The sequence below is a fragment of the Phodopus roborovskii genome, unplaced genomic scaffold (genome assembly GCF_943737965.1).
Source record: "Phodopus roborovskii unplaced genomic scaffold, PHOROB, whole genome shotgun sequence".
Taxonomy (NCBI): Eukaryota; Metazoa; Chordata; class Mammalia; order Rodentia; family Cricetidae; genus Phodopus; species Phodopus roborovskii.
Genome location: NW_026126541.1, coordinates 28,586,898 through 28,613,646, shown reverse-complemented (window position 1 = coordinate 28,613,646; position 26,749 = coordinate 28,586,898). Strand labels below are relative to the sequence as shown.

The 26,749-nt window shown below is 37.4% G+C and overlaps 1 protein-coding gene across 1 annotated transcript in view; it reads left to right on the top strand.

Annotated features, from left to right (window-relative positions):
• The window catches only part of Ric1 (RIC1 homolog, RAB6A GEF complex partner 1), a 79,863-nt gene that overhangs the window by 34,516 nt on the left and 18,598 nt on the right, over window positions 1-26,749 (top strand). Inside the window, exons 4-13 of the mRNA XM_051199971.1 lie at window positions 4,243-4,350; window positions 8,789-8,931; window positions 9,050-9,186; window positions 10,952-11,043; window positions 12,138-12,226; window positions 16,661-16,805; window positions 17,828-17,876; window positions 19,670-19,822; window positions 21,872-22,072; window positions 26,559-26,597. Of these exons, the coding sequence (XP_051055928.1) occupies window positions 4,243-4,350; window positions 8,789-8,931; window positions 9,050-9,186; window positions 10,952-11,043; window positions 12,138-12,226; window positions 16,661-16,805; window positions 17,828-17,876; window positions 19,670-19,822; window positions 21,872-22,072; window positions 26,559-26,597 (1,156 nt within the window). The remainder of the gene's footprint in view (window positions 1-4,242; window positions 4,351-8,788; window positions 8,932-9,049; window positions 9,187-10,951; window positions 11,044-12,137; window positions 12,227-16,660; window positions 16,806-17,827; window positions 17,877-19,669; window positions 19,823-21,871; window positions 22,073-26,558; window positions 26,598-26,749) is intronic.

The following is a 26,749-nucleotide window of genomic DNA, read 5'->3' as shown; positions in this document are numbered from 1 at the left end:
GGAGGATCAGTATTGAGAGGCCTTGTAGCATGAATCCACAATAGATCCCACAAGGCCTAAGTTGGAGTATATTAGTAGACCCTATCTCAAAATAAAACCAACCAGCACACCAACCAGCAACAAAAACAAAACTTCATTGTTTCACACAAGTATCCTTGTATGTTTTTATTTTCAGTAATTTTTGGAATATTTTCTAGTTTCTCTTTAAATTTTTTCCCTTAACCTATTGTTCGGTTAAAGTGTGTCATTTAAGTTTACACATTGTAAATCTCTCACTTTTTCGTGAGTATTATTCCCTTGTGTTTAGGGAGGTTCTCTGTAGCCCACACAGGCCTGGAACTCCCGCAGTTAGGTGGCTTTGAACTTTAAGCAGCCCCTAGGGGTAACATGCCACAGCAGAGGCAGTGACAGTACAGCCAGGCCCACCCCACCCCTCCAGACAGAAACGGTATGTAAGGGACAGCCATGATGCAGGAGCGGCACTGGAGCCCAACTACATATGGATTTCTTGTTGGTTTTTAGTGGTAACTTGTTAAATATAAAAAACCAAGGATTATTGGCTATTTTAGGAAAGTTCCCAGTGTAGGAGACCTGACAATAGAAAAGGGTGTGTGTGGGTGACTTAAAAGAAGAAGACATTCAGGAAGTAAAAACATTTTAAGAAATGATAGTTGACCACTTCAGATAGATAATTGCCTAGAGAAAGTTTCGGAAAGAGATGTTCAGAATTAAATTCTAGTGGGGCAGTGGTGGCCCTTTAATCCCAGGACTCAGGAGGAAGAGGCAGGTGGATCTCTTGAGTTTGAGGCCAGCCAGGACTACTCACAGAAACTCTTTCTTTAAAAAAGAAGAGGAGGAAGAAATTCCTTAAAAACTTTGAAACTGCAATAGTTGGAGAACTGTGTATATAGTTATGGAACAAAAGACACAAATAAGAGTGAAAAACAGAAAATAGATTAGTATGAAATTCATTGTCTAACCTAACAGGAGTTCAATAAAAAGAGCACGGAATATCATAAACCCCATTAACATATTAAGGGAACAAAGTGTGATCACAAAGATTGAACAGGTCAGGTGCTCAGTACAGTGATGTAGGTTCACATGTTTATGGAAAGTCTATTAAGTCTATTATTTTGAAAGTTTAGAACCTAGTTTTTTTTTTTTTTAAGGTCTGATATTGATGTGGGAGAGACAAATAAAAATCTGCAAATAAAAGTGCTACTGAGATTGAGAGGTATTTTACTCACTGTTAGAACATTTACCTAGCATGCACAAGGTTCCACACACTATTTCAAACCCACATTTTTAAAAACACACACACGTGCGCATATTTAAAGAACATAGCATCCAGGAAAAGGAATTATATTTTCTTCAATGGTGTAGCCATTGATAAATTTATGTATTCCAATAAAAAACCCTCCAACTCATTCAGGCAACATAACAAAACTTGGAGTGGGTTTTCAGTGGAAGAGAAGGTGTGCAAACTATAATGCCCTAGTGATTAAATCCAAGTTACTAACAATGCATCAGCGTTGCATTAAGGGAAGAAATAAAAGGCACTTTCCCTTGGACTTGTTTAAGATCCAGTCCAGACTTGAATCCTCCACTCTGTATTCCCTGTCTGTTATAGGAGTCTCAGTCTGTGCCTGCCTGAGGGCTGTCTTGTGAAGCTGTTTTGAACCTCTATGTCCCTATGTCTGTGTGTAGCTGTCCCAATGTGTGTCTGTCTGTTGTGTGAGCTGTGTGTATGAATGTGTGGTGTCTGTCTGTGAGTGGTATGACTGTCCCTAATAAGGGGCTTTGCTCTGTGTTTATTGAACAGCATAGAAAACATCAACATGGAGAAGGAATGGGATACTTTACAGAAATCTTTAACAGAGTTTTACAAGGCATTAAGTCGATGGCTCCAGCTGATCCGTACAAACCAGATAACAAACATCATTGTCTATCAACCAGTAACCATAAATGGTTGCTTTCAACCTTTATGGTAAGTTTTAGGAAGGTGCTTTCAACTTCAGTATCTGCTGCTTTCAGCAAAGATATACCTGCATTGTCGGGGTCAAGGGCATGGGACAGTACATAAGATTGTGGCTATGCAATATCTTAGGTTATGAAAGTTGGCTCCGTGGGAAATCCAGAACAAGTAAGTTTGATTGTTCAGTTGTTCTCTTCAAGGCAGGTTAAACAAATACGCTGGGTAAACAATAGGCTAGAAGTCTTAAGTCTTATATGACTTCAAGATAATACTGATTAACTTTAGCTATGAGGTCCAACAAAAGTTCCAGTGTCTTAGAATGTAAAATATATTTTCAGAATATTGCATCACCATAAGAAGTGGTATGCAAAGGGATAATGGGTGAAAATGGCCAGATTTTAGTGTTGTCAAAGACAAAGAATGTACTAAGACACAGTAGCATATGATGTAATACCGTTTTGAGAGATGGAGGCAGAATCACAGATTTGAAGCTGGCCAGGGATATATAGTGAGACACCTAACACGTGCATACACACACACACACACACACACACACACACATACACACACACACACACTGTAGGGGAGGCGCAAAGCCTTAAGGTATGGTGGGAAGTATATTGCTTTGAGCATGTGTAACAGAATTTAACTTAGGGCTGGCTTTCTTCAAGATTGGCTTGTTCTTAGCAGTCCTCAGAGACTGCTTTCATTCTTTTTCATAAGTCTTACAACACTATTGAAGTTTAAACATTACTTTGAAAAATAAAATTAGCTTTAAAGTCACTTAGACGTGGAGAATGTCCTAGGAAAGTGACCTCAGAATGCATGATGACCACCTGGGAAATTAATTACTCATTTTCTTTTTAGAGACTGTCACATTAGCCAAGCATACTAGCTGTACCCAAACCTGAACTAGCTTAGCTTGTTAGACATAGAAAGAATCAAATATTCCGAGCCTCTGCAATAGCAGGATGACAGTAAGCTACCATCAAGCTTATATGTAAAAAAAAATATTAAAAATCCACAATCAAAAAGTAAGCAAAGTGGGTTTCTGAGCAGTGAAGTAATTTTTTCAAAAACCAGAAACCTCAAAAGCTATTGGGCTCATTGAACTTTTTGCATATAACTGTAGTAGTATTAACAAATTGAGTTGCAGGGTTATAGATGATTGAAAAGAGAAGTGATATTAGCAGGCCAGTTGTTAACAAGATTGATAGCTGCCACTGTGTTGGTTAGTTTTATATCAACTTGACATACGATAGAGTCATTTCAGAAGGGAAACTCAGTTGAGAAAATGCTTCTATGAGTCTAGCCTATGTAGAACATTTTCTTATGATTGATGTAGAAGAGTTCTTTTATGTGGGAGGGTTTCTTATGCAGCCCATTGTGTGTGGTATATAAGGAAGACTGAGCCAGACATGAGTAAGCCAACAGGTAGTGTTCCTCCATGGCCTCTGCTTTAGTTCCTGCCTTGAGTTCCTTCCCTTGCTTTCTTCAGTGGTGGACTGTGCTATGGAAATGTAAGCAAAATAAACCCTTTCTTCCCCAAGTTGCCTTTGGTCATGGTTTTTATCACAGCAGTAGAAACCCAAAGACAGATAGGTACATAATTATTAAATCCCAGCACAAGAATTGAGGAAGAATAGGCTGGTATTAATTAACATAGTGCCATGTGGAGATAAAGTCAAGACAGTTTTGTACTCTTTAAGAGCTGTGTGCTCAGGTTTCTTGGCATTCATCTAGCAATATCCTTATGCAGCTGTTAGTCACCATGGGTGTGTGTGTGTGTGTGTGTGTGTGTGTGTGTGTGTAAAATTGTTATTTATGAAATATCTAATTGAATCCCTGAATCTTACATTAACTCTGATAAATACCCAGAGAATAGGTATCAAAGATAGGGTGTGGAATATAGTGAAATGAACGAACAGTTTGGATCATGCACTACTACATGTGGAATGATATATTGCATCTGTAGTTTCCTAGCTAGGGAAGCTCTCTTAGGCATTTTAAACAGAATGTTGTTTCTCTTGAAAAAATCACCTCAATTTCCCCTTGCCTTCCCTCCATCCCTCTTTTCCTCTGCTCTTTTCCTCTCAGTCCCCCAACAAACATAAGTACTGGGATAGAATTCAAATTTGATTTTTATTTGTGAATCTATAGGATGAGTACCTGGTTTCTAAGTTTGGTTATGTTTGTTTAATTGAGTATATACTAAGTACAGAGTAGGCGCAAATTTAATATGTTTTATCTTTTGCTTTTTCTCTTAGAGGAAGTCCGCAAATGAAGGGAATACCTCATTTTAAGGAAGAACATTGTGCCCCAGCACTAAATTTAGAAATGAAGAAAATACTGGATTTACAAGCACCCATCATGAGGTACAGTATGGTGGTTAAATTTAACTTTTTTTTTTTTTTTTTTTTTTAACCACAAAAGACCACACACGTAGTTGGTTAATTACATGACCAACAAGAAAATTGGTTTTGTTTGTGTGTGTCGAAATTTTATATATTATTGTTTGATTGTATGCATGTTAGCATACTAAACAAGATTCTAATAGAATCATATATGTTGAGAAAAAGAGGAGCTATCTCTTTCTATAGCTTCCTTCCATTTTTTGGAAGTACGAGTAGACTTGAAAGAACATTAAGCTTTCTGATTCCAGTATGAGTAAAGATTGTAAAGATTGTATGACAAGCAGTGAAAAATACTAAAATACCGAAAATCTCTTAGTACCCATTGATTTCTTTTTCAAGTGATTTCTACAGTTTAACTTTATTTTCCTAATTGTTCATGATTAACCTTTTAGTTGTTACTTAATCCAATTGCATATTGTTTCCTTTGCATATGATTTATATAAATAGTATACAGCTGTGAAAACAGTAAGGCTCATTTCCCCAGATAAACTGTTGAGTAAGAGCAAGGTATGTATAGTAATAAGAATATCTGCCTTTAAAAGGTATTACAGATTGGTTGTTCTAAAAGAATACATAAGAAGCTAATGAACAGATTTGGGGAAGAGTTTTTTTTTTTTTTTAAACTAAGTATCTTTAAAAAATATTGAGCCATGGGTCAGTAAGATGTCTCTGTAGGTAAAAGTGCTTGCTTTCAAGGCTAATGTCCTGAATTACCTTCCCAGTACTCAAAAGGTGAAGAGTCCTCTGGCCTCCACACATGCACCATGGCATGTACAAGCATTCCCCTGCCCCATCAATGAATAATAAATGTGAAACAACTTGAAAAATACAAAGACTGAACATATAACTATAAAATGAATCTAAAAGACATTTCTGATTTATAGTTCTAACAAAGGGCTTCTTGCATTGTTCTTTTGTTAAAATAAACACTAGAACAAACTATGCAAGACAGGCATGCAAGTGGTAAGCTGTTGTCCTTGCCCTGTTTAGTCTATCTTCTTATTCTTTAATCCCCTCATGGAAAAGAATGTCTTTGTTATTTGCTTAAATAACATAACGTAAGATTACTGACCACTTCAGATTTTATTTGCACAGGATGGAAGCCTTTTCAAGAATATAGCTTGAGATGGCTCAGTGGGTCAGAACGATTGCTGCATAAACATGAGGCCTAAGTTAAAATATTCAGCACCCATATAAACATATGAGTGTAGTTACACACAGTGCTGTGGTAGGCAGACAGATTGCTGCCTGGCAGCCTCGCTGCAGTTCAGTGAAAGACCCTTTCTCCAGGAATTAAGGTGGAGTGTGATAGAACAGTATACAACCTGGCCTCCATATGTGTATACATGGATAGACACACACACACACACACCAAAAAAGTAAAATTTTAATAAACTGTTACTTGATGCCAATGGAATTTTGAATGTATGTGGGTACCAAAAAAGATAGAACAATCCAAATTGGTTTTATGCCTCCACCTGGTGGTAAAGCCATGTAACACATGAAATAGGATAGAAAAAGAGACTTTGCAAAAGGAATTTCTGGGACTGAACATGTAGCTCAGTAGTAGAGCCTGTTTTACCATGCTCAAGGCCCAGGGTTCAAGTTCTAGCACCACGAAAGGGAAGGGAGGACTTGCTTCCCACTGTGTAGCTGTGCTGGATAATTTTATGTCTACTTGACACAAACTAAAGAAAATGCCTTCATAAGATTGGATTGTAGACAAGCCTATGTGGTATTTTCTTAATTAGTGATTGATGGGGGAGGACTCAGTCTTTGTAGGTGGTGCCATCCCTGGGCTGGTGGTCCTGGGTTCTGTAAGAAAGCAGTCTAAGCAAGCTGTGGGGACAAGCCAGTAAGTAGCACCCCTCCATGGCCTCTGCATCAGCTCCTGCCTCCAGGTTCCTGCTCTGTTTGAGTTCCTGTCGTGACTTCCATTGATGAACTATGATAAGGAAGTATAAGCCAAATAATACTTTTCCTCAACAAATTGCTTTTTGATCATAGCATTTCACATTAGAAACTTTAACTAAGACAATGAATTTTCGCCTGTTTAAGAGTAGGTTCTTCAAATTTAGGTGGTTGGTAATCTCAGATTTTTTCTTAAACTTCCAAAGAGAGAATTACATTTCAAACAAAACTATTAGTGGTCTAATATAAACTTCTTGAAAATTCCCTATACTTTTGTGAAGAGAGAAGACACTGAAAGACATATAATCAGATTTTTTTCTGTTAATCACAACCAATGTAATCAATTAAAATTGGGGATAGTAATTATAATGTTGCTTATCGAAACAAAAGTACTGTTACCTTTTATTTTTGATTAAATAAAAATAAAGATTAATATTAAACATCCATCTTTTGTTATTACTTGAAAACAGAGAATGTATAAAAGAAAAAACTTGTAATTATAAGTTTTAACAATTTGTTAATCAGAACCACTATTCTACTTCAAGTTATAAGTGATAGCATGTGATTGCATGGATCATATTCCTTACTAATCATATTAATAAAATTATTTAGAACTCAGACACTTAGGCCAGACAATGGTGGCTCATGCCTTTTATCACAACACTCAGGAGGCAGAGGCAGGCAGAGCTCTGTGAGTTCGACACCAGCCTGGTCTACAGAGTGAGTTCCAAGACAGGCTCCAAAGCCACAGAGAAACTCTGTCTCGAAAAAACAAACAAACAAAAAATGGACTCAGAATCCTAAATTGAAAAGTGAATAATCTATAGAGGCAACGGTGCAGTAGAGTAACTTAAAACACAGCTACAGTGTATTTGTGTGTCCTTTATATGTACTTACAACTAAGGTTGAGATTCAGAGTAGTGTAAGAACCAGTTCAGTGTGAAAAGACCTAGTTTGTTGGGTTTGACATTGTACTAAAAATTGTTAGTGGCAATTGAGTGGTTTGAGACAAGGCCCAGTTTTCAACTTTTTTGGAGAAATATTCACTACTTTAATCAACTAACATTGGCTGTTGTTTACAAAGCTTGTTTGCTTTTAATTGAATAAGATGAATGGTGTATCATTTCATGTAGGGGAGAGAGAGAGAGAGAGAGAGAGAGAGAGAGAGAGAGAGAGAGACAGACAGACAGACAGACAGACAGACAGACAGAGTTGTTCTCCATCATATTGTTTTGAGATGGGTCACTCACTGACCTGGCCCTCAACCATTTGCTTAGACTGCTAGTCAGCAGACTTCAGAGATCTACATATGTCTGCTCCTGACATACCCAGAACTAGGACTACAGGTGTATGCTGCCACACCTGGACATCAGATCCTTATGCTTATGTCAAAGAACAGAATCTGGCCTTCCCAGGGAGAGAGTGTTGCAGAGAGTGAGGAACAGACAGACAGCTGCATGATCTTGACTTTACCCAGGCTTGCCCGAAGGAGGCAAGCATTACCAACTGGGCTATCTTCTCAGCCCTCACATAGGTTCTTTGTCATTTATATCACAGTTACTTTTAAGTCATTATCTGCTAGTCCAACATTGGGATTTATAGCCTATGTCTATTGATGAGCTTTACTTTTTCCTCTGGTTGACGTCTTCCTATCTGTATATCTGGTCAGTTGTTGTTGCAGCTTTGTTTATTATAATGTAGAACAGGTGTATTGTCATTACATGTGGCTACTGTTAGCAGATTGTACAGGTAAAGAATTTCTATTTTTGAAAACTATTAGACAGTGCTAGAGGATTGCTTGTTACATGTGCATTCTATAGTTTCAATTTGCCATCCTTTAGTTAGTTACGTTTATTTTTCCTCTTAAGTGTCATCAGTTATACCGTATTGACTCCTTATTCGTTAATTTTTTACCTCAATATTTCAGTTTCTAAATATAGATTAAAATTACAGATAGTGTTTTATAAGGATTTAATGGTATGCTTTGCTAAAGCATTTAGCTAAAGCTAAAATTTTTTTTTATTTTGTTTTAGGTGATGGTCTCAACTGTGTAATTCCTGTCTATCCTGTAAATAAAACAGTATAGACCAGGCTGACTTCAAACTTAAGACTTTTAAGTTTTTGGCCTTGCTTGCAGAAGCTCAGTCACTGTCCGTGTGTCTTTTCCTTCCTTCCTCCCTCCTTCCTTTCTCCTTTTCTCCTTTCTTCCTTCCCCCTCCCCCTTTCCTATCTTTCTTCTTTCTTTCTGAAACAGGGTCTTACTTACAGCCTGTTTCTGGCCTGGCTGGCTTGGAACTCACTTTGTGGACCAGGCTGGCCTTGAACCCAGACATCCACCTGCCTTGGCCTCCTGAGTGCTGGAATTAAAGGTGTATGCCACCATACCTGGCTTGCAGAAAGCTTTTTGAAAGCAGTTATATTTACCCTCGTTGCTTTCCCAGTGTGCTGCCTTAAAAGTTATTTGACTTAAGGTACTTGCTTCCCCCAGTTTGCAGTCTGTGCTGGAAGATCTCCTTGTGGCAACGTCTGATGGTCTTCTTCATCTAATTCATTGGGAAGGAATGACAAATGGAAGAAAAGCCATCAATCTTTCTACAGTACCATTTTCAGTAGATCTTCAGTCATCTAGAGGTAATTATACTTTCTACATGAGGGAGAACCAGCTTGATATATGGCATATGGTCATACTACCCTAGATGTGAAGTAAAAGTTTATTATAACCCTACTCCTTTTCTGTATTTTTCATCAGTAGGTTCATTCCTCGGCTTTGCAGATGTGCACATTAAAGATATGGAGTACTGTGCAACACTTGATGGGTTTGCAGTTGTGTTTAATGATGGTAAAGTTGGATTTATTACACCAGTGTCCAGTAGATTCACTGCAGAGGTATGGGTTGTGTCTTTTGAATTATTTTATTTTGCATATATTAATTTTTCTTATCAAATCTTATGCTCTTTTAGTTTGCATACTTTTTTATTCAAACTATAAGACAGTTATGGAGTTATTGACTTAATGCTGTGGAAAATTACTATTTGTTTCAATCTTCTCCAACCCCAACACACTCATAATTTTATCTTTACAATAAAGTTATTGTTTTGATGAAGTTATTAGCCATTGTTTATGTTACTTTATAAGTTCTGTTGATACCAAACTGTAAAATATGTTAATGATTAGGTTTTCCTTTTCTGCAGATTTGTATTTTCACTGAGAGTTAATAATTCTTTTGTTCTTTATGTTTAATTCTGTGTGGTATGTGTATGCCTTTGTTTATGCACACATGCATGTTTGTATATGTGCAGGTTGTGTGTGCTTGTTGAGACCAGAGGACAACCTAGACTGGTATTCTCAGCCACTGTCAATCTTGCTTTTTGAAACAGGGTCTCTTATTGGTCTAGAGCTTACCAAGTAGATTAAACTAGCTGGCTATCAAGTCTTAGAGACCCACCTGTCTTCATCTACAGCACTGGGATTACGAGTACATAACAACCAAACCTGGCTTTTTACATGGATTTTGGGGATGAGACTCAGGTCCTCATGCCTGCACAGAAAACACTTTACTGAGTTGTCACCTAGCCCTCCATTAGCTTATTCTTTAAATACTTATCACTTAATCCCAAACCCACTGTCAGTGCATTAGTATCGTCTCCGTTCTTTAAGTCATTAGGTGTTTGCTTACTTTTCTTCTTTAAGAAATTTCTGTTAGAGCTTTCTGGACTACTCCAGCCTGGATGTCTTCTCCAGACTGCTTGCTGACTATGTACCTTTAACAAAGGTGTATTTTCTGGTTTTTCATCTTCATCATCATCATCTCAAGGGGTCTCTTCTTTTAATTATATATCCTTTTATAGCTATTGATTTTTAGATAGTTAAATGTATAGCTTTTGCTGCTGTTCAAGACCCAAAATAAAATTAAATTATTCTTTGATTTGGTAGATTTTGTTATATGATCTTCACCATGGGGTTTGTTGACTAGGTTTATTTCTTTATAGGGTCCACCCCATCTTTAAGTCCCCCCCCCTTTTATTCTGCTCCCTTTGTTCCCTCTCCTCTTTGTGTCTCTAGTGTTCCTTATAAAAGAGTCCTTAAGTCCCTTCCAAAGGATATGTATACCTGACCACCTCAATATTCTGATGTTTGAATTTTGGAAGAGTTAAAAGCTAGCAGGTTCAAGGTATAAACTTGGACTTCCTTTGATGTTCACTGTTCTTCTCAAAGGAGAAATGTTCAGCTTTCTGTGGGAGTGGGAGTAGGGGTTTTGTTGGCTACTCACACTGGGGATGTGCTCTAAGAGGAAGGACCCAAGTCTTCTTAACTAGACTTTGAGCCAACTCTACAATTTTTTTAGAGACACCAAATTCCCAGACCTTTTGTATACCCAGTAGTGTAAAGTACGCTACTAATTTCTAAGCATTCTTTACATTTGTGTGCTTTTCAACTTCTAAAATTTGCTAATGCCTTCCATTTTTTTCTTTGTCTTCACTACTTTATGCTTCTTGAAAGAAACAACTTAGATGATTGTGAGAATTTTCTTATGCAAGTGAAACCAAATGATACTTTGTTAAACTGAGTCTTTATTGAATAAGAATTATTTGAACTAACAATTATGTTACATTTTTTAACATTTTTTAAACTTTTAACTCTCTTATTGTAGCAACTTCATGGTGTTTGGCCACAAGATGTTATTGATGGGACATGTGTAGCAGTAAATAACAAGTACCGACTGATGGCATTTGGTTGTGCAAGGTAAGATAGAGACTTTGACTCTAAGTTAAACTTAAGATATCTCAACATACTTAGAGACTTGATTATGCGTGCCATAAATGTCAGTAATCTTAATATAAAATGTAAAGTTGTTTTATTACTTTGAAACAAAGATAAAGAACAGATTTTAGAGGCCAAACATTTTAATTTGTAAAAGTGAGATGCTTCAAACTGTAGAAAGTTGAAATACAAGTAAAAAAAGAATGAATAAATTAAAATTTAGGGTCTTAATTGTTAATCCTTTAAGATATCAGTGTTTATGATGTTTTTACATGAGTATGTAATTTTATTTAGTGACTACTCTTAAAGCTCACATATAAAATCAGTTTTTTTGCTGTAATTCATATAATGTAGAGTTTTAAAATAAAATTGAAACCTGAGCACTATGACACATGTTTATAACCCTCACATTCAGAAGGCCCAGACTAGAGGTTCAGGAATTTGAAGCTATTGGTTATAGCTTGGGCTATATAGCAAGGTCCACAACAGTCTTAGTAAATTCCTTTAAAATGGGGGGGTGGTGGTAAAAAGAGGGGAAATATTATTTTTGTGAGTTTTAGTTTGTCATATTTTATTTAGAATTTTAAAAAGTGTGATCATGAGTACATTTTGCCCTTGTTTCCCCCTTTATGGGTATGCAAAATTTTGTTTGTTTCATAAAGCAAGTTGGAAAAGAGGGTGTCTGTGTGGAATATAAACCTTTATTTGCTGCCTGTGTTAATGCATATTGTTGAAGTTCATTCTTTGAGTGTTACTGAATGACAGTGGTACTGTATGACTATACCAGTTCATTTTTTCTTCCTCATGTTGCCATGTGTTAAGGTTGTTACCATTGTTTTGGAATTATATACGCATACAATGTATGCGTTTCTTGGAAAATGTCAGGAATTCCTACAGTGTTTAGAAAGGGAATGGATAGACTGTAGCCTATGCATTTTTCAGATCAATGAGGTTACTTCTAATTACTTACAAAATGGTTTTCTACTTTGTACACCTTTCACTAAAGTGTAGATTCCCATGATAATGCCTTTTCTCTTTATTGTTGTCATTTTTCACTGAAAGTATTGTTTTCACAGTGGTTCTGTGCAAGTTTATACGATAGATAACACCACTGGAGCCATGCTGCTGTCCCACAAGTTAGAGCTGACAGCCAAACAGTACCCTGGTGAGTGTGATGTTTCTCTTGGCCTGTGAGGTTCAGTTCCAGCATTGCCACGCTTCCAGTGGCAACCGTAGGAAATGCTGAACTCTGTGTAATGTGCCTCCCTTACACATGTAGTAAAGTTTTGCTTATAAATTAGGCATAAGATAGATACCCTGTGTATTAGTGACTTTTCTCATTGCTTTGACAAAATGTCTTACAAAAGCAACTTATGAAAGGAAAATTTGGGGGCTGGAGAGATGGCTCACCAGTTAAGAATACTGGCAGCTCTTCCCGAGAACTAGGTTTGATTCCCAGCACCCACATGGTGATTCACAACCATCTTTCATTTCAGTTCCAGAAGAAGGGTGCTCTCTTCTGGCTTCTACAGGCATCACACATGAAAGTGGTCCACTGCATATAGGCAAAACACCCGTGCACATAAAATATTTTTGAACAAGAAAGGAAGTGTTTATTTTGGCTTATAGTTTAAGGGATATAGCCTCATTTGAGAGGGGGAGCATGCTGACAGCATATGAGGCAGCTTGTGGTTACAGTGTGTTGTCAGGAAGTAGAAAGAGATGAGTTCTGGTGTTCAACTTAGTGCCGCGTTTTTTTCAGTTCAGGCCTCCAGCTGATAGGATGGTGCTGCTCATTCTCCTCAAGGGGTCCTTTCTGGAAACACCCTCACATATACCCAGAGGTGTGCTCCCCAGTGAGTCTAAGTCTAGAAAGCTGACTAGATAAGTCTAAGGATGAGGATGGACCCCTTTAATTTGGTCATCACACAGTGTATGCATGTATTGAACTGTCCCAGCGTGTTCTATAAACAACACAGTTAAAATAACAAAATCTTACAAATAAGTGATAATAGAACAATTGTAACTAAGTGTGTGCTTTCTCTCAAACTTTTTTTTTTAATTGTTTGGAGTATGTGGGTTCTTGCCTATGTCTACTGCACCTGACATTAACAGTAAGCCCTAAAGCAGCACAGTATGAGTTAATCTGTGATTACATTTCATATCTTATTCCAGAAGACTTTATAGCTGATATCCCTTTCTCTTAGCTCAGGTTTTTCAACTCTGTAAGAATCTTGGCAGCCTCTTTTCCATTGGCAAATATAGCAGCTCACTCTCCCTGTCATTTACACACACACACACACACACACACACACACACACACACACACATACACACAAAATATAAAAACAAACTTTAAATAACACATGTTCTGAGTAAATATTGTTAAGACAGGAAAAAAAAATCTGACCCAAGAATTTCTGTGTCATGAAAGAGGTTCCTGGAGCTTCATTTTATTCCCTCATCTCTTTCTGCCTCTCACTTACTTTCAGCTTCTATTTTTTTATAATTTATTTTTTATTTTGTGTTTATTGGTGTAAAGGTGTCAGATCCCCTGGAACTAGAGTTACAAACAGTTGTGTGCTGTCATGTGGTAGCTGGGAATTGAACCTAGGTCCTCCGGAAGAGCAGCCTGTGCTCTTAACCAGCCTAGCATCTGTTTTCTTCTCTAAACTTTTCTGTAATCTCTACCTGGTTTCAATATATTCTCTCTACTCAGTGAGTAACAACTGCGTGTTAGACAGTATTCTAAAGGCTGGGAGCACAACGGTGGGTGAAACTGAACATTCTTTGTGAACCCTATGAATCTGTACTAGTCACCAGATTACATGCACTCTTTTGACTGAAACTTAGATAGCAAGAAATCCAAAGGTAAGCTATTAATGACCTTTATTTGACATTTACCTCATGGTCATAAAATAGCTTCCGAGTTCCAGCTTACTTCTGCATCTGCATCAAGAAGAAAGCAAATGGTGTATAATGATGTTTTTCTTGTAAGTGGGATGACCTGTCTGCTCCAGCTTCTGCTTTCTTGATTGGCCATAAATATGCCTTGTGTTAGGCTTGAAAAAAAATTTGAAGTGGTTTTTTTCCTAAACTTATCAGCAGAAATGGGCAAGGGACAAGGATGGCATTAGGCATTGATCCTATCTCAGCATATGTGGCATTTTAAGACCTGCTAAGCCCCCCTATCGTGCTTTCTTAGTTTACTCCATTTTTAGTATCTCTGCAGGGTTTATGCAGGCTGTGCCTAGATTTGTGTTTATTGAGTAATTGGATGTAACCTATTTAATGAGTATTTTTGTCATAGCAAATTATTGTCATTTTATAAGAAGTGCCCACAAATAGAAAATGTTTTCTGATTTTAAAGCATTTTTATGCTAATGGAATGGGTACACTTACTGAATGGGAAATAACTATGCACATTGCTGGTTTTAAATTTATTTCCACTGGTTGAGGATGTTGCTCAGTTGATAGACTGCTTGCCTGTCATGGCTTTTCTGTTTTTCAGTAGTGCTTGAAAATGAGACTGGTGGGGATTCAAATCTTTCAACAATTGTGGAAAATTCTCAGTCATCACCTCTGAGTATCATCTTTCTCAGTCTTGTTTTTTGGGACTCTAATTAGATACTTGCTGCATTTTTTTCCTACATTTTTTTGCCCTGGCTTCAAATTTTTTAAATTTCTCTACTGTCAAATAATTCTGCTTAGCTTGCCCATTGAGTTTTACATTTAGTTACTGTGTTTTTATTTTTAAAAGGTCTGTTTAGTTTATCTGGCCTGTGTGTGTTCTGATCCTCATCAAAGTCTTCTCGGATATGGTGTGAGTGTCTCTGTGTGTGTGTGTGTGTGTGTGTGTGTGTGTGTGTGTGTGTGTGTGTGTGTGTGTGTGTGTGTGTGTGTGGGTCAGAGGCTGGCATCAAGTGTCTTCCTCAGTCACTCTTAGTCTGTGAGGAAGGGTTCCTCCTTTTTTTTTTTTTTTTTTTTTTTTTGCGGCTGCCAATCTGTGAGGAGGGTTCCCCCAGCCGAGGTTGCCCAGGTCAGCTGTCTGGCAGAGCAGCAAACCCCAGAGATCTCCCTGTCTCTGCTTCCCTGCTGCTGGGGTGGCGGGTACACGCACCATGTCTGCCATTTATGTAGGTGCTGTGAACCAAATATAGGTCTCAGTGCTTACACAGCAAGCATTTTAACTACTGAACAATCTCCAGTTTCCTTCTCTGATTTCATTTATTACAGAAAAAAGGTGGGAGAGACACGTGTCACAGCATGTATGTCCAGATCAGAGGGCAACTTTAGAGTTGATTTTCTCCACCACCATGGGTTATAAGGGTCGAGGTCAGGTCCATGAACTTGGCATGACAAGGACTTTTTGCCACCAACATGTCTCACTGGCCTTCCTTTATTTTTTTACCTATAAAAATAATGGTTATGAGCCAGGCAGCACCTGGGAAGCTGAGGCAGGCAGATCTCTGAATTCAAGGCCAGCCTGATCTATAGAGTGAATTCCAGGACAGCTAAGGCAACACAGAGAAATCCTGTCTTGAACAAAGACAAAAAACAAAAAGGTTTTATAGTCAGTCTCCATTAATCCTAGTTTCCAAAGACTTTGAATCTACCTCTACTATATCTTATTTCTTAGGATTTGTTTATGTATCTTAGCACTTTTTACTGAAAGCTGATGTTTCTTTAGAGTTGTTTGTGGATGCTTTAGGGCCTGGATTATGTTGCATTTCTTTCAGAGATCACTTGGGGGTTACCACACTGTTCTGGAACCCTTTGCATTGTATTCTCTGTATAAGTGTTTTGTTTTTTCAACCACATTAATTACCCAAATTAAATCAGAGTGAGGACTGAGTTGATATGTGACTAAGGACTACCATGGGACTTTTGTTCCAGTTCTATGTAATGGATGAAATATCGAACAATTCCCTGCCTCATCTACATGGCAGGTTTTTTTATTCTGCTTTGTACTCTGGATGCAGCCTTTATAATCTCGACATTACTGGGTATCTTTACTAGATTTCCTGTTGTGGACAAGCTCTAAACTTTATCTCCTGACCCTTACATGCTGTGTGACTCACCAGCAATGATAGATTCTCAGAGTTTGACAGATGAATTCAGAGGGAAAGTACTTTGCCCCAATATTTTGAAACGTTCAACATCTTAGTTACTTCAGCGTGAAGAATCATGTAGGATAGTATTTGCTATATTGCAGAAACAGATATTTATTTGTTCCTAGTATTCATTTTTATCATGCTCACTCTGGAAAAGACTTGTGTATTTTTCCCTAAAGAGACTGTTTTTCCAACCTTGTCCCATTTTTATGGGAGCTGGTCTGAGAGCTTTGAAGATTATTACACACTGAGAGTTATTAGAGCTAGCCAAGGCAAAACCAGCCTTTACTTCCTACAGTTTGCCTGAATTTTGAGATCAGGCAAAGGCTGATAACTTTGCTTTCAGTACTCTTCATGAACAGGACTCATCTTAGAATTCAAGTAGCCTGTGCCATTCTGCTTATTCAGTTTTGAACATGCAGTATGTAAAAAGTACTAAATATCTCTGAGCAGTCTTATTAACCTTTCTCACTATCTTTTCACAGACATTTGGAACAAAACAGGAGCTGTTAAAATGATTAAATGGTCTCCTGATAATAGTGCTGTAATAGTAACCTGGGAACATGGAGGTCTTTCTTTATGGAGTGTGTTTGGAGCCCAGCTGATTTGTACACTTGGAGGAGACTTTGCGTGAGTGAATAAAGAGAAACTTTAGATAAATAACCTGGTATTTCCCTGACAGCTCATATATTCAGAAATGCAACTCATGGAGCTACCTTTAAAAAAAAAAAATCACTCTTAATTTTTTTTTTTTTTGTAACATACAAAACAGTAGAGCTTAGTGAGTACATTTTCACATGTACACATCAATGCCCTTTGCCCTTATTCCTTGATGAGTACATTTTCACATGTACACATTAGTGTACTTTGCCCGTATTTCCCTTCCTTTTCACCAGATAGCTGCCTCTTCTTCATGCCATGCTATATGTGTATTTGTTTTTAAATCTAGACTGACAGTACTCATGATAAAAGCATGCAGTATTTTATCTGTATTTCCCCAGCTGCCACTGCCCTCTCTCGTTTCCCCATCTCGTCTGTCTTCTAGGACCACTACTCTACCCTCATCATAGTTCTCTCTCACTGTCGTGTCCTGTGTAGATTCTGCTTATGAGGAAAAATGGATAATCTGTCTTTCTGAGTTGGCTATATTTCTCTAAGTCTATCCATTCCTGTTTTATTCTTATAGCAAAACATTTTGTGAAATTCAGATTTAATTTGTTGAGAATATGATGATTCTTCACAAACATTCACCTTCCTAAAACTGACAGTTGATTAGATAATTACTTACTGATTCCAAATACTAGGGAAAATACACTTTTTTTTTTTTTGGAGCCCAGTTGTGTATATGAGCTCATGCTAAGATTTAAGGGTGACTGCTGAACTGTGTAGCACACACCTCTAATCCCAGCATTCAGGATGCAGAATCGGGGGTTCTCTGTGATTTTGATGCCATCCTGGGCTACATAGTCTCAAAACTAATGCTATAAAAAACCAAACCAAAAGTGAAAGTGACTGTTCTTTAAAGTAGAAATACATAATAATGCATGAGTATTTCATTTTCATGCACTATTATGTATCTCTGTTTCTAAGGAGTGGTTTGTGTATACTGTGTAATTAGAAGACAATCGAGTTAAGTTTCTATTCTGTTTTAGTTATAGGTCTGATGGTACCAAAAAAGATCCCCTTAAGATCAATTCTATGGTAAGTACTTTCTACATAAAACATAAAATAAGAAAGCATTTTTATCTCAGCAGATTTTTTTTCCTATATAGTTCATTTTTGGTGAAGTTTATTTTCCTGTTTAAGATGGGCTTTGCCAGGTGATAGTGGTACACACCTTTAACCTCAGCACTTAGGAATATAAGGCAGGTGGATTTGAGGCCAGCCTGGTCTATAGAGCTAGTTCTAGAACAGCCATGACTACACAAAGAAACCTTGCCTTTAAAAAAAAAAAAAAAAAAAAAAAAAACAACAAGAAAACAGATGGGGTTCCTTGCTGTGTAACCAACATTTAGCCTCAAACTATATAGGCCAGGCTAGCCTTGACCTAATAGTCCTCTTGCCCTGCCTTTGGAGTGACTTTGTCTTGAGAAATAAGGTAGATGATTCTGACAAATGACATCATCCGGTTTATACACACACATATACCTCATATATAGACACAAAAGTGTAAGTTTTCAGTATAATAGTTCTGAAACTACTGGCTGTGGTGACACATTATTTATGATTTCTTAAAGCTTGCCCGAGGATTCAGAAAGCAAAGCCAGCCCCAAGCTATAGAGACCAGGCAGTGGTGATACACACCTTTAATCCAACCACTTGGGAGGTAGAGGTAGACAATCTCTGTTAGGAAATATATCCAGTCCTAAAGAGAAACAGCTCACACAAAGATGATCTCAGCACTTGGGAATACACACCTTTAATCCCAGGACTCATGAGAGGTTTTTAAGACAGGAGCAGGGTCTCAGGGCTGGCATCCAGTCTGAGAGTTTAGTCTCTAGCCACGTTGAGGAGAGTATAGCAGTCTGAGTGAATCTGAGGAGCAGTGAAGTCAGGAGCACAGATACACATATGCACACATGAAATAAACAATGTTAAGCTTTTAACAATTTGCAGCAGTCTGTACCTGTAGTGAGATAGGTTGTAAGTTATTTCTCCCTGAATAAACATCTATTCGGCCTATTTGTTTATCCTGATCCTAATTTAACCGTGTTATGTACCTCACTCATCATTTTCTTGGATTACAGATTAGAAATAACTGTCTTGAAAAATACTATGATGGAATCTAGTTACACAATATTAATTCTAATTGGGCTTGGAGAAGTACATTTAAATCTTTTCACTTTATACTTCACAACTGAAGAAACCTCTCTCTAGAGGCCAAGACAGTGCAACAGAAAGATCAAGCTGAAACAAAGACTCTGGTGTTCTTTGCTATATACAAAGCTGCATCTGTTGTAGACGCTTCTTCACTGAGCTTCTAGTCGCCTACTCAGAGTTGTCGTTTGTAAAATCTCTTTGTACTTGAGATGTTACAGAAGCATTTTTAGAATTGGAACCCTGAAGTTGAACCTGAGAACATTATTCAGTGTTCAGTGTTTTACCATTCTAAGTAGTGTTTCCTCTGGAAACAGATAAGGTGTACTATATGGCTAAGAATCATTGGTTGTGATTTTTTTTTTTTTTTTAATGTGTCTATGTGGGCATGCTACTGTGTGGATGTCAGAGGACAACTTTATGGTGTTCTTCTCTCCACCATTACGCGGATGCTGGGGGATCAAACTCAGGTTCTCATACTTCCACACCTTGCTGAGCCACCTTTCTGAGCCCTGGGTGTGACTCTTAGAGTCTCTGTTATTTGTCATGGTTTCTCCAGCATTCCAAAGACAACAGTGGTGTCATTGGTTATTTCATTCACTGTTTTCAATATTTAACCCAAGTTACAAAGGAGATAAAAATAACTTTTTGCTGCTTTGACATTTTTTCTCTTCAAGAGCTGGGGTGCAGAAGGCTATCACTTGTGGGTGATCAGCGGATTTGGTCCTCAGTACACTGAAATTGAGTCTGACCTCAGGAGTATAGTAAAACAGCCCAGCATTTTGCTGTTTCAGTTTATCAAGAGTGTGCTCACTGTAAACCCTTGCATGGTAAGTAATTAAAGCTGTGGGCACTTTCATTTTGTTTTGTTTTGTGGTTTCATTTCGTTGTAGTGCCTCTTAGCAAAATTTTAGACCCTTTTCTATGACCTACATCCTGTTTTCTTACATGAAATAAAGGCTTTAAAATAAAGAGTTGATTAGGACTCCAGAACTCTAGTTGTGATCATATCTGGCACAAAAAATGTAGTTATGATACAAAAAGCTTACTCATTAAGTTGTAAATTTTAAGGAACTCTTTGAAGAACATATGTCTAAGAGCCTGCTTTGGGAAGCATTGCCCCAAATTACAATTTATTTTCTTACTTGTAGTATTACAAAGTACAATATAAACTTCCCTGTAACGAGTACAGGTTTTTCTGCCCGCTGCCGCTGGTCTTGTCCCGCCGCCACACCAGCCCCAAATAATACACAGAGACTCTGTATTTGGTACAATACTGTTGGCCTGGTTACTTGTTTCTTATCGGCTAGCTCTGCCTTAATTATTAACCCATTTCTGCTGATCTATGTATTTTCACAGGGCCTTCTCTTACCGGGGAGGCGGCTGGCGTCCAGCTCTCTCCAGACTCTCCATCTTGACTCCTTTCTTCCTACTTCCTATTTCCTCCTTGTCTCCTAGTCCCTCCTATCTTCCTTTCCTATTGGCCAACAGTGCTTTATTATTAACCAGTATGAGAAACATACAGAATGACATCTCCCATCACTTCCCATTTTATTTCTCTGATTAATATGTATTATATGATCATATACTTTAATGTGCTACTGTTATATGCTGTGAGTATATATCTCAGTACCTATTATCAATAGCTTTTTGAAGATATTTGCTGTAGCAAGTTATTTAAAACTTATAACACATTAAAAATTAATGTGAAAATAACCCAGATCTCAGAGTTTGATACTATTTGTCTTTATGAGGCTAGGGCTACAATGTAAGTGGTTGAAGTTAAAAATTAAAAAAAAAAAAAAAAATACCATGTTGCTAATTACCTAAAATCTATTTTCACATGAAATTTTCATGTGAAAATAGATTTTTAATAATGAAAATTAGCATCCCCACTAGTAGTAAAACAGTTATAAATAAAGAATAAAAGAAAAAAAAAAGGAAAATTAAGGATTCCCAGAAAAATAAAAATAGAGTATATTTCCTGCTCCTCCCCATTCCAGATCACTTTAAAGCACCCCTCTGGGATGGAGAGATGGCTCAGTGAGTGGGTAAATGAGCTCTGGCAGGTGGGCATTGCAGCCTGTCTGTGGTCCCAGCAGGAAGGTGGTGGTGGTGGTGATTCCAGAGCAAGCAGGCTAGTCTACCTAGCCAGGCTATCATTCTCCAGGTTCACCAAGAGACCATGCTTCAGTCTGTGAGATGAAGAACGGCTACTGAGGAAGAGACCTGAAGTCAGTCTTAGAGCACATGTGCATACACACGCAAACACACATGCATACATACATATGTGTACACCATACACACACGAAAGAAATAAAGCACGCTTGTTGATATTTTGGACTAAATGGGAAGGGATAGGATACCACTGTCTTATTTGAATATTAGAAATCTTCCCTCCTTGAGAATATTGGCCCTCTAAAACCCAGGGCATAATTAACTAAAAGCAGAAGCTGTTGCATTTGTCTGAATATCCATAGAAACTTGCACAGTCAGCTGTAAAAATTTATACTTACATATACTTCTTCAGGTGTAGTTCTCAGAGTATCACCATTTAGGGGTGCTAACGAAAGGTACTGTTCAAATGTTTGTAAACCTGCAAAAGTTTGGCAAAGCATTGGCAAAAACACGCTGTACAAAACCTTATTTACAATGAAAACCACTAAAATATTGTTTCATATATACATATATATATAATACATACACATATATGTATCATATATACATATGTGTTATATATATATATATTATGTAGATTTGGTCATCTGAAGAAAATCTACTGAGATATATAGTACATGTTCAAAAATAAAATTGAAACAGCATGTTACTTAATTGTCCCTACCTAATACTGAGTATTTTTTCCCCTTTTGCCTGTCTAGAGTAACCAAGAACAGGTGTTGCTTCAGGGAGAAGATCGCTTGTACTTAAACTGTGGAGAAGCCTCGCAAACCCAGAATCCCAAGAGTTCTGCACGCACTGGTCATATACCCACTCGGGAGAAGAGCCCATTTGCAGATGGAGGTCTGGAGTCTCAGGGGTTAAGCACTTTACTTGGACATCGGCATTGGCATGTTGTACAGGTCAGTGTTCGTTTACTTACTACAAGGGACTCATTCATTGGTAAGGTGTCACTTGGAACCAATTTTTAATTATTTTCATTGCTGTATCTCTTTTAATGCTTTTTCTTTCTATTTGATTCAGAGTATATGCTCACCATTAATAGTGTCAAGAACTAGAAGTTTATTTCTTTTCCCCTCTATGAAGATACTTTTATTTCACTTTGAGCCTCTGTTTTGCTTAATCTAGCTCTGTGGATTTGCATAGCATGGAAAGCAATGATTTGACTAGTACCTGGTACAGCTGACTTTATAGTTTCAGTAATTATCACTTAACAATGCACCCAAATTTCAAATTTCTCAACATTTGAGAAACTTATTGTTTATAATTTTATTATTATTTGGATTTTCCAAATTGTGGATTCATGCTGGTACCACATTTAAATTAGCAGGTTCTTTTAGCAATTGTGACGGATTGACATTTGATATAGATTAATTCTGAAATTTTATGCCAATTAAAATAAATTTGGTACAGTGAGTAAACTGAAATTTCTTGAAAGAAATTAAATTTGTATGTATAGTTTCAAAGTCCTGAATATTTTCTTTCTCCTTTTGATGCTGAAATGTAGCAGAGCCTGTTCTTGGGTTAGTTTCTTTTTGTCAGTTTCTTTTTTACTTTCTTTCCTTTTGAGATAGGATCTTGCTGTATAGTTGGTCTGGAATTCACAGTCTCTTGTCCCAGCCTCCCGACTGCTGGGACTATACACGTACACTACCACACTAGCGTCTTTTAATCAGTTCCTAGTTCCATGATTCTTTGCCTTCTGCTTATATCTCACTGGTTTACTTCAGCGTTTGTGTTATTTTCAGTTGTTTTTTAATGAAGATAATGAAAGACAGGATAATGGTGATTCTGTCAAGGGTTAAAGGAGGAATGACTCCTACATTGAAATATAGTATGCACTAAAACAAAATGTGTTTAACATACATAAATTCATGGAATAAAAAAATGTGCATACCATTTTATAATTAGTAACATTTTTTGAAATATAAAATTGCATTAGCTACTTCCTTGACTAAAATTTTCCACTGCTCCCTTCTCTCCTGTAGCCATTTCTCTGCTATTTTCATTTCCCCATACTTTGAACTATTCATTCTACACTGGCATCAATGCCAGTTCTGCCCTAGCCAGGTCTGTGTTACCAGAGGGCCAAGTAGAGCAGAGGATCAAAGAAGGTAGGTTTGGAACTAAAAAGTCCATCAGGCAATAACAATATTGAATTTTATTCCAGCTCAAAAATTCAGTGATTCTTAGCCGTCCATGAAGCACCCTGTAGACACACAGATATTTCTGACGTGAGGTCTGCAGGTAGCATCTAGACACGCAGATAGTTCCGACGTGAGGGCTGCAGGTAGCATCTAGACACGCAGATAGTTCCGACGTGAGGGCTGCAGGTAGCATCTAGAGACGCACATAGTTCCGACGTGAGGGCTGCAGGTAGCAGCAGGGTTTGGTCATCTGACAGTTCACTGTGTTCATGTCTGCAGATGAGCTCGAAGTGTGGGTTCACCTAGGTCTTTTTATCCCCTTACCCATCTCTGTCCTTTTAGTCTTACATAGTGATAAAATAACTGATAAAGTATCTGTTAAATGGTTATTTACCGTAAGGGTAAACAAGTGGTTCTCAGAACATTTCTCTGCTTTGGAGACCTGGTAAACCCTAATGAGAAAGGAACAATAATAAATGCTAATAAAAATGCCACAGTTGTGCTCCTAAGACATTTAAATTGTAGTAGAATTTTTATTTCAAATTCCATAGAATGTTTAGAGCTGGAAGGGCCTTGGAAATCATACAGCCCACCTAGATTTGTGCATGAGAAAACTGAAACTCAGGAGGTTAACACAACTCATCCAGCATACACAAAGATGCACTGGCCAGCCTAGTCTACATTAAAGAAAAAAGTTCAGTGTACTTTAAAAGTCTAGGTATTGAATGTTGACTCATAGAAGTACTGAAACTTGTAATTTCCTTTGTGGGCTTTTGTTTTGTTTTGTTTTTTTCTTTTCTGAGACAGGGTTTCTCTGTGTAACTTTGGAGCCTGTCCTGGAACTAGCTGGCCTTGAACTCACAGAGATCCGCCTGCCTCTACCTCCCAAGTGGTGGGATTAAAGGTGTGCGTCACCCAGCCCACCCCCCCCCTTTTTTTTTTTTTTAATTTAGAGTTGCCCTGCTCTTTGCTTGCTTGCTTACACTGGAGCCTACCAATTGCATGCAGAGTAACAGTGATCTTTCTGGGTAGTGTTTATATAGTGCTAAAGCTTTGCTGGCTAACCTTCTTAGCCAGTCATGTGGACTCCTTGGAGAAACTAGGGGCATGATCTCATTTCCCTTCTCACTTACCCTCTCGTAGGTTAGGACCACATCCTCCATGAGAGTTGATTTGTTTGTGTGATTTCTATTTGTGTGCTTACTGTATAATTTAGAGTTCATCTAATAAGCTCCAGCTAATTCTGTGCTGTCTGCTCATCGTCTGGGATACTGAACTATTTTCCTGTTTGTGTGGTCAAGCCTTCTCTGTTTTATGCAACTTAACTTCCAGATTAGAAGCTTTTGCATACAGCACTTGTTAGAAGCAAAGTTAGTAACTGGCAGTATAAACAGTGCCTTTTTCAAAGTTGTTTTTTTTTTTTTTTTTTTTTTATTTAGTTTTCTTAGTTACAAATTTACAAAGTACTGGAACACAATGTGAAATTAAAACACAAAACCCTTTTAGTTTGTGGCTATGTTTCTTCTAATGTTCAATGTTTTGTATACGATAAACATTGGTTTCTAAAAGGTCTTTATTACTTAGTGTTCTAAAGATAATTGGTTTTATAATTAACCTGGCTCTAACTACTTTAAAAAATTATTTGTCACAAAATGTGGGATGTAAATATCAGACACTTCATTGGGGAGGTCAGTAGTGAATTTTAAAGGCTATTTTGCTCACATCCCCCTAGTTTTATCAGGTGTGGAAGATTATGCTATTTTGCAAAGATCTAATGTAATCTTTTAGTCACACTGGCTAGATAAAACAAGCCTAGGCTGAGACAGTTTAGCAGGAAAAAAGAAGGAAAGCAGTTCATTTCCATTCCAGAGAGACTGGAAACCCCTTTGGTAAGAGTGGTGAGGGTCTGCTCTGTACCTTAGCACCGTCTCCCAGTGATGCGTGTAGCATGGCTCCTGTGCCGACTGTATGACTCAAGATTATGCGTGTGGCATGACTCCTGTGCCGACTTTATGACTCAAAATTATTACTTGTTAGCTGCTCTTTTTGTTCCACTATTTCTGTACACAGCATTAAGTATATAGGACAAAGTTCAGATGACACATAGATCAAAAAGGGTGACACTAGGAAAAATATGTGTACTTTGTCTAGTCATAAACTATTCAGATGAAAATTTTAAGAAATTGATTTTAACTTGTATTTGGGTTTTAAAGATAGATCATTTATAATTTGTAGTATGTCATAGACTTTTGAAGCCTAAAAAGAATAGATTTTTTTTTTTTTTTTTTTTTTTTTTTTTTGTTTTCTGTAGGGATATACATTAGAGTGTGATAATTTGATAAGCTTTTACTGACTCTTTATGTTGGAATCACTTTTGCAGTGACATGCTAGCTCACATATCACTTTTCACAGGAATTAGTGAAACATCAATGTTTGGGAAGTGTAGGGTTCTTTAATTTTTTTTTTTTTTTTTTTACCCAGTGTCATTGGTACTGTGCCACTTACTCTGGTCCACCTGTTACATTCTTTTTTGAGTAATTGAAAGCTGTTAATTAAGTTAAGTTGACTATTCTAACCCTTTATGGGCTAACTGTATTTAGAGCAATACAAGTGCTTTGGGTATATTGCTTTTACTTGATCCTCTTCTACCTTTACACAATTTTATTGGGTTTTATTATACTTTACATGGCTTTCTGATTTGGATTCATTTTTCTTGAGTCAAATTAAAATTAATCTGAATAAATTGAAGCTTTTCTTAATCCAGGAACAGAAGACTCTTCCATCATTCTGTTTTCTGTTAATTCTCACTCCTCTTCCTCCAGCTGCTCATGAAAGCTAATTAGTAGACCAAGAGAGACATAAGAGTCTGTGAAGCTAAAACTTACTCCACATTAGAAACTCACAGAATTTTCTATACGTTTGAAAGTTTGATAGCACTGATAAAATGACACCGTGAACAAAGGTGTAAGCTAGATATCATGGGAGGCTGTGGATACCTTTGGTGCTTCAGGAGATTAGCATCCTGTATAAGGGTTCTTGTTGATCAGTGTCATTGAACAGCCTAATAGAAAAATAGTAGCTTAAGCTCATAAACAAATGCTCAGTTCCAAGGGTTCTGCTACTAAAGCCACTGCTTGGCACCTTAAACATGCAAGAAGCTGAATCTCATGCTGTGCTGTTATTGCTATAAATTGAAATGTATTTCATAAGTCTCACCAAACTGATATGTTATTTTCTATAGATTTCCAGCACCTATCTAGAAAGCAATTGGCCTATACGGGTGAGTTGTTATTTTGTTGGTTTTTGTGGTAATCATTCTAGGAGTTGAACCCTTATAGATTTGTAAGAGTGCAATTTTAATCTTTGATGTCTCTACACTTTTGCCACTTTTTAGCTATCAATATTTGAGTTTTAATTTAGCATTTTATATTT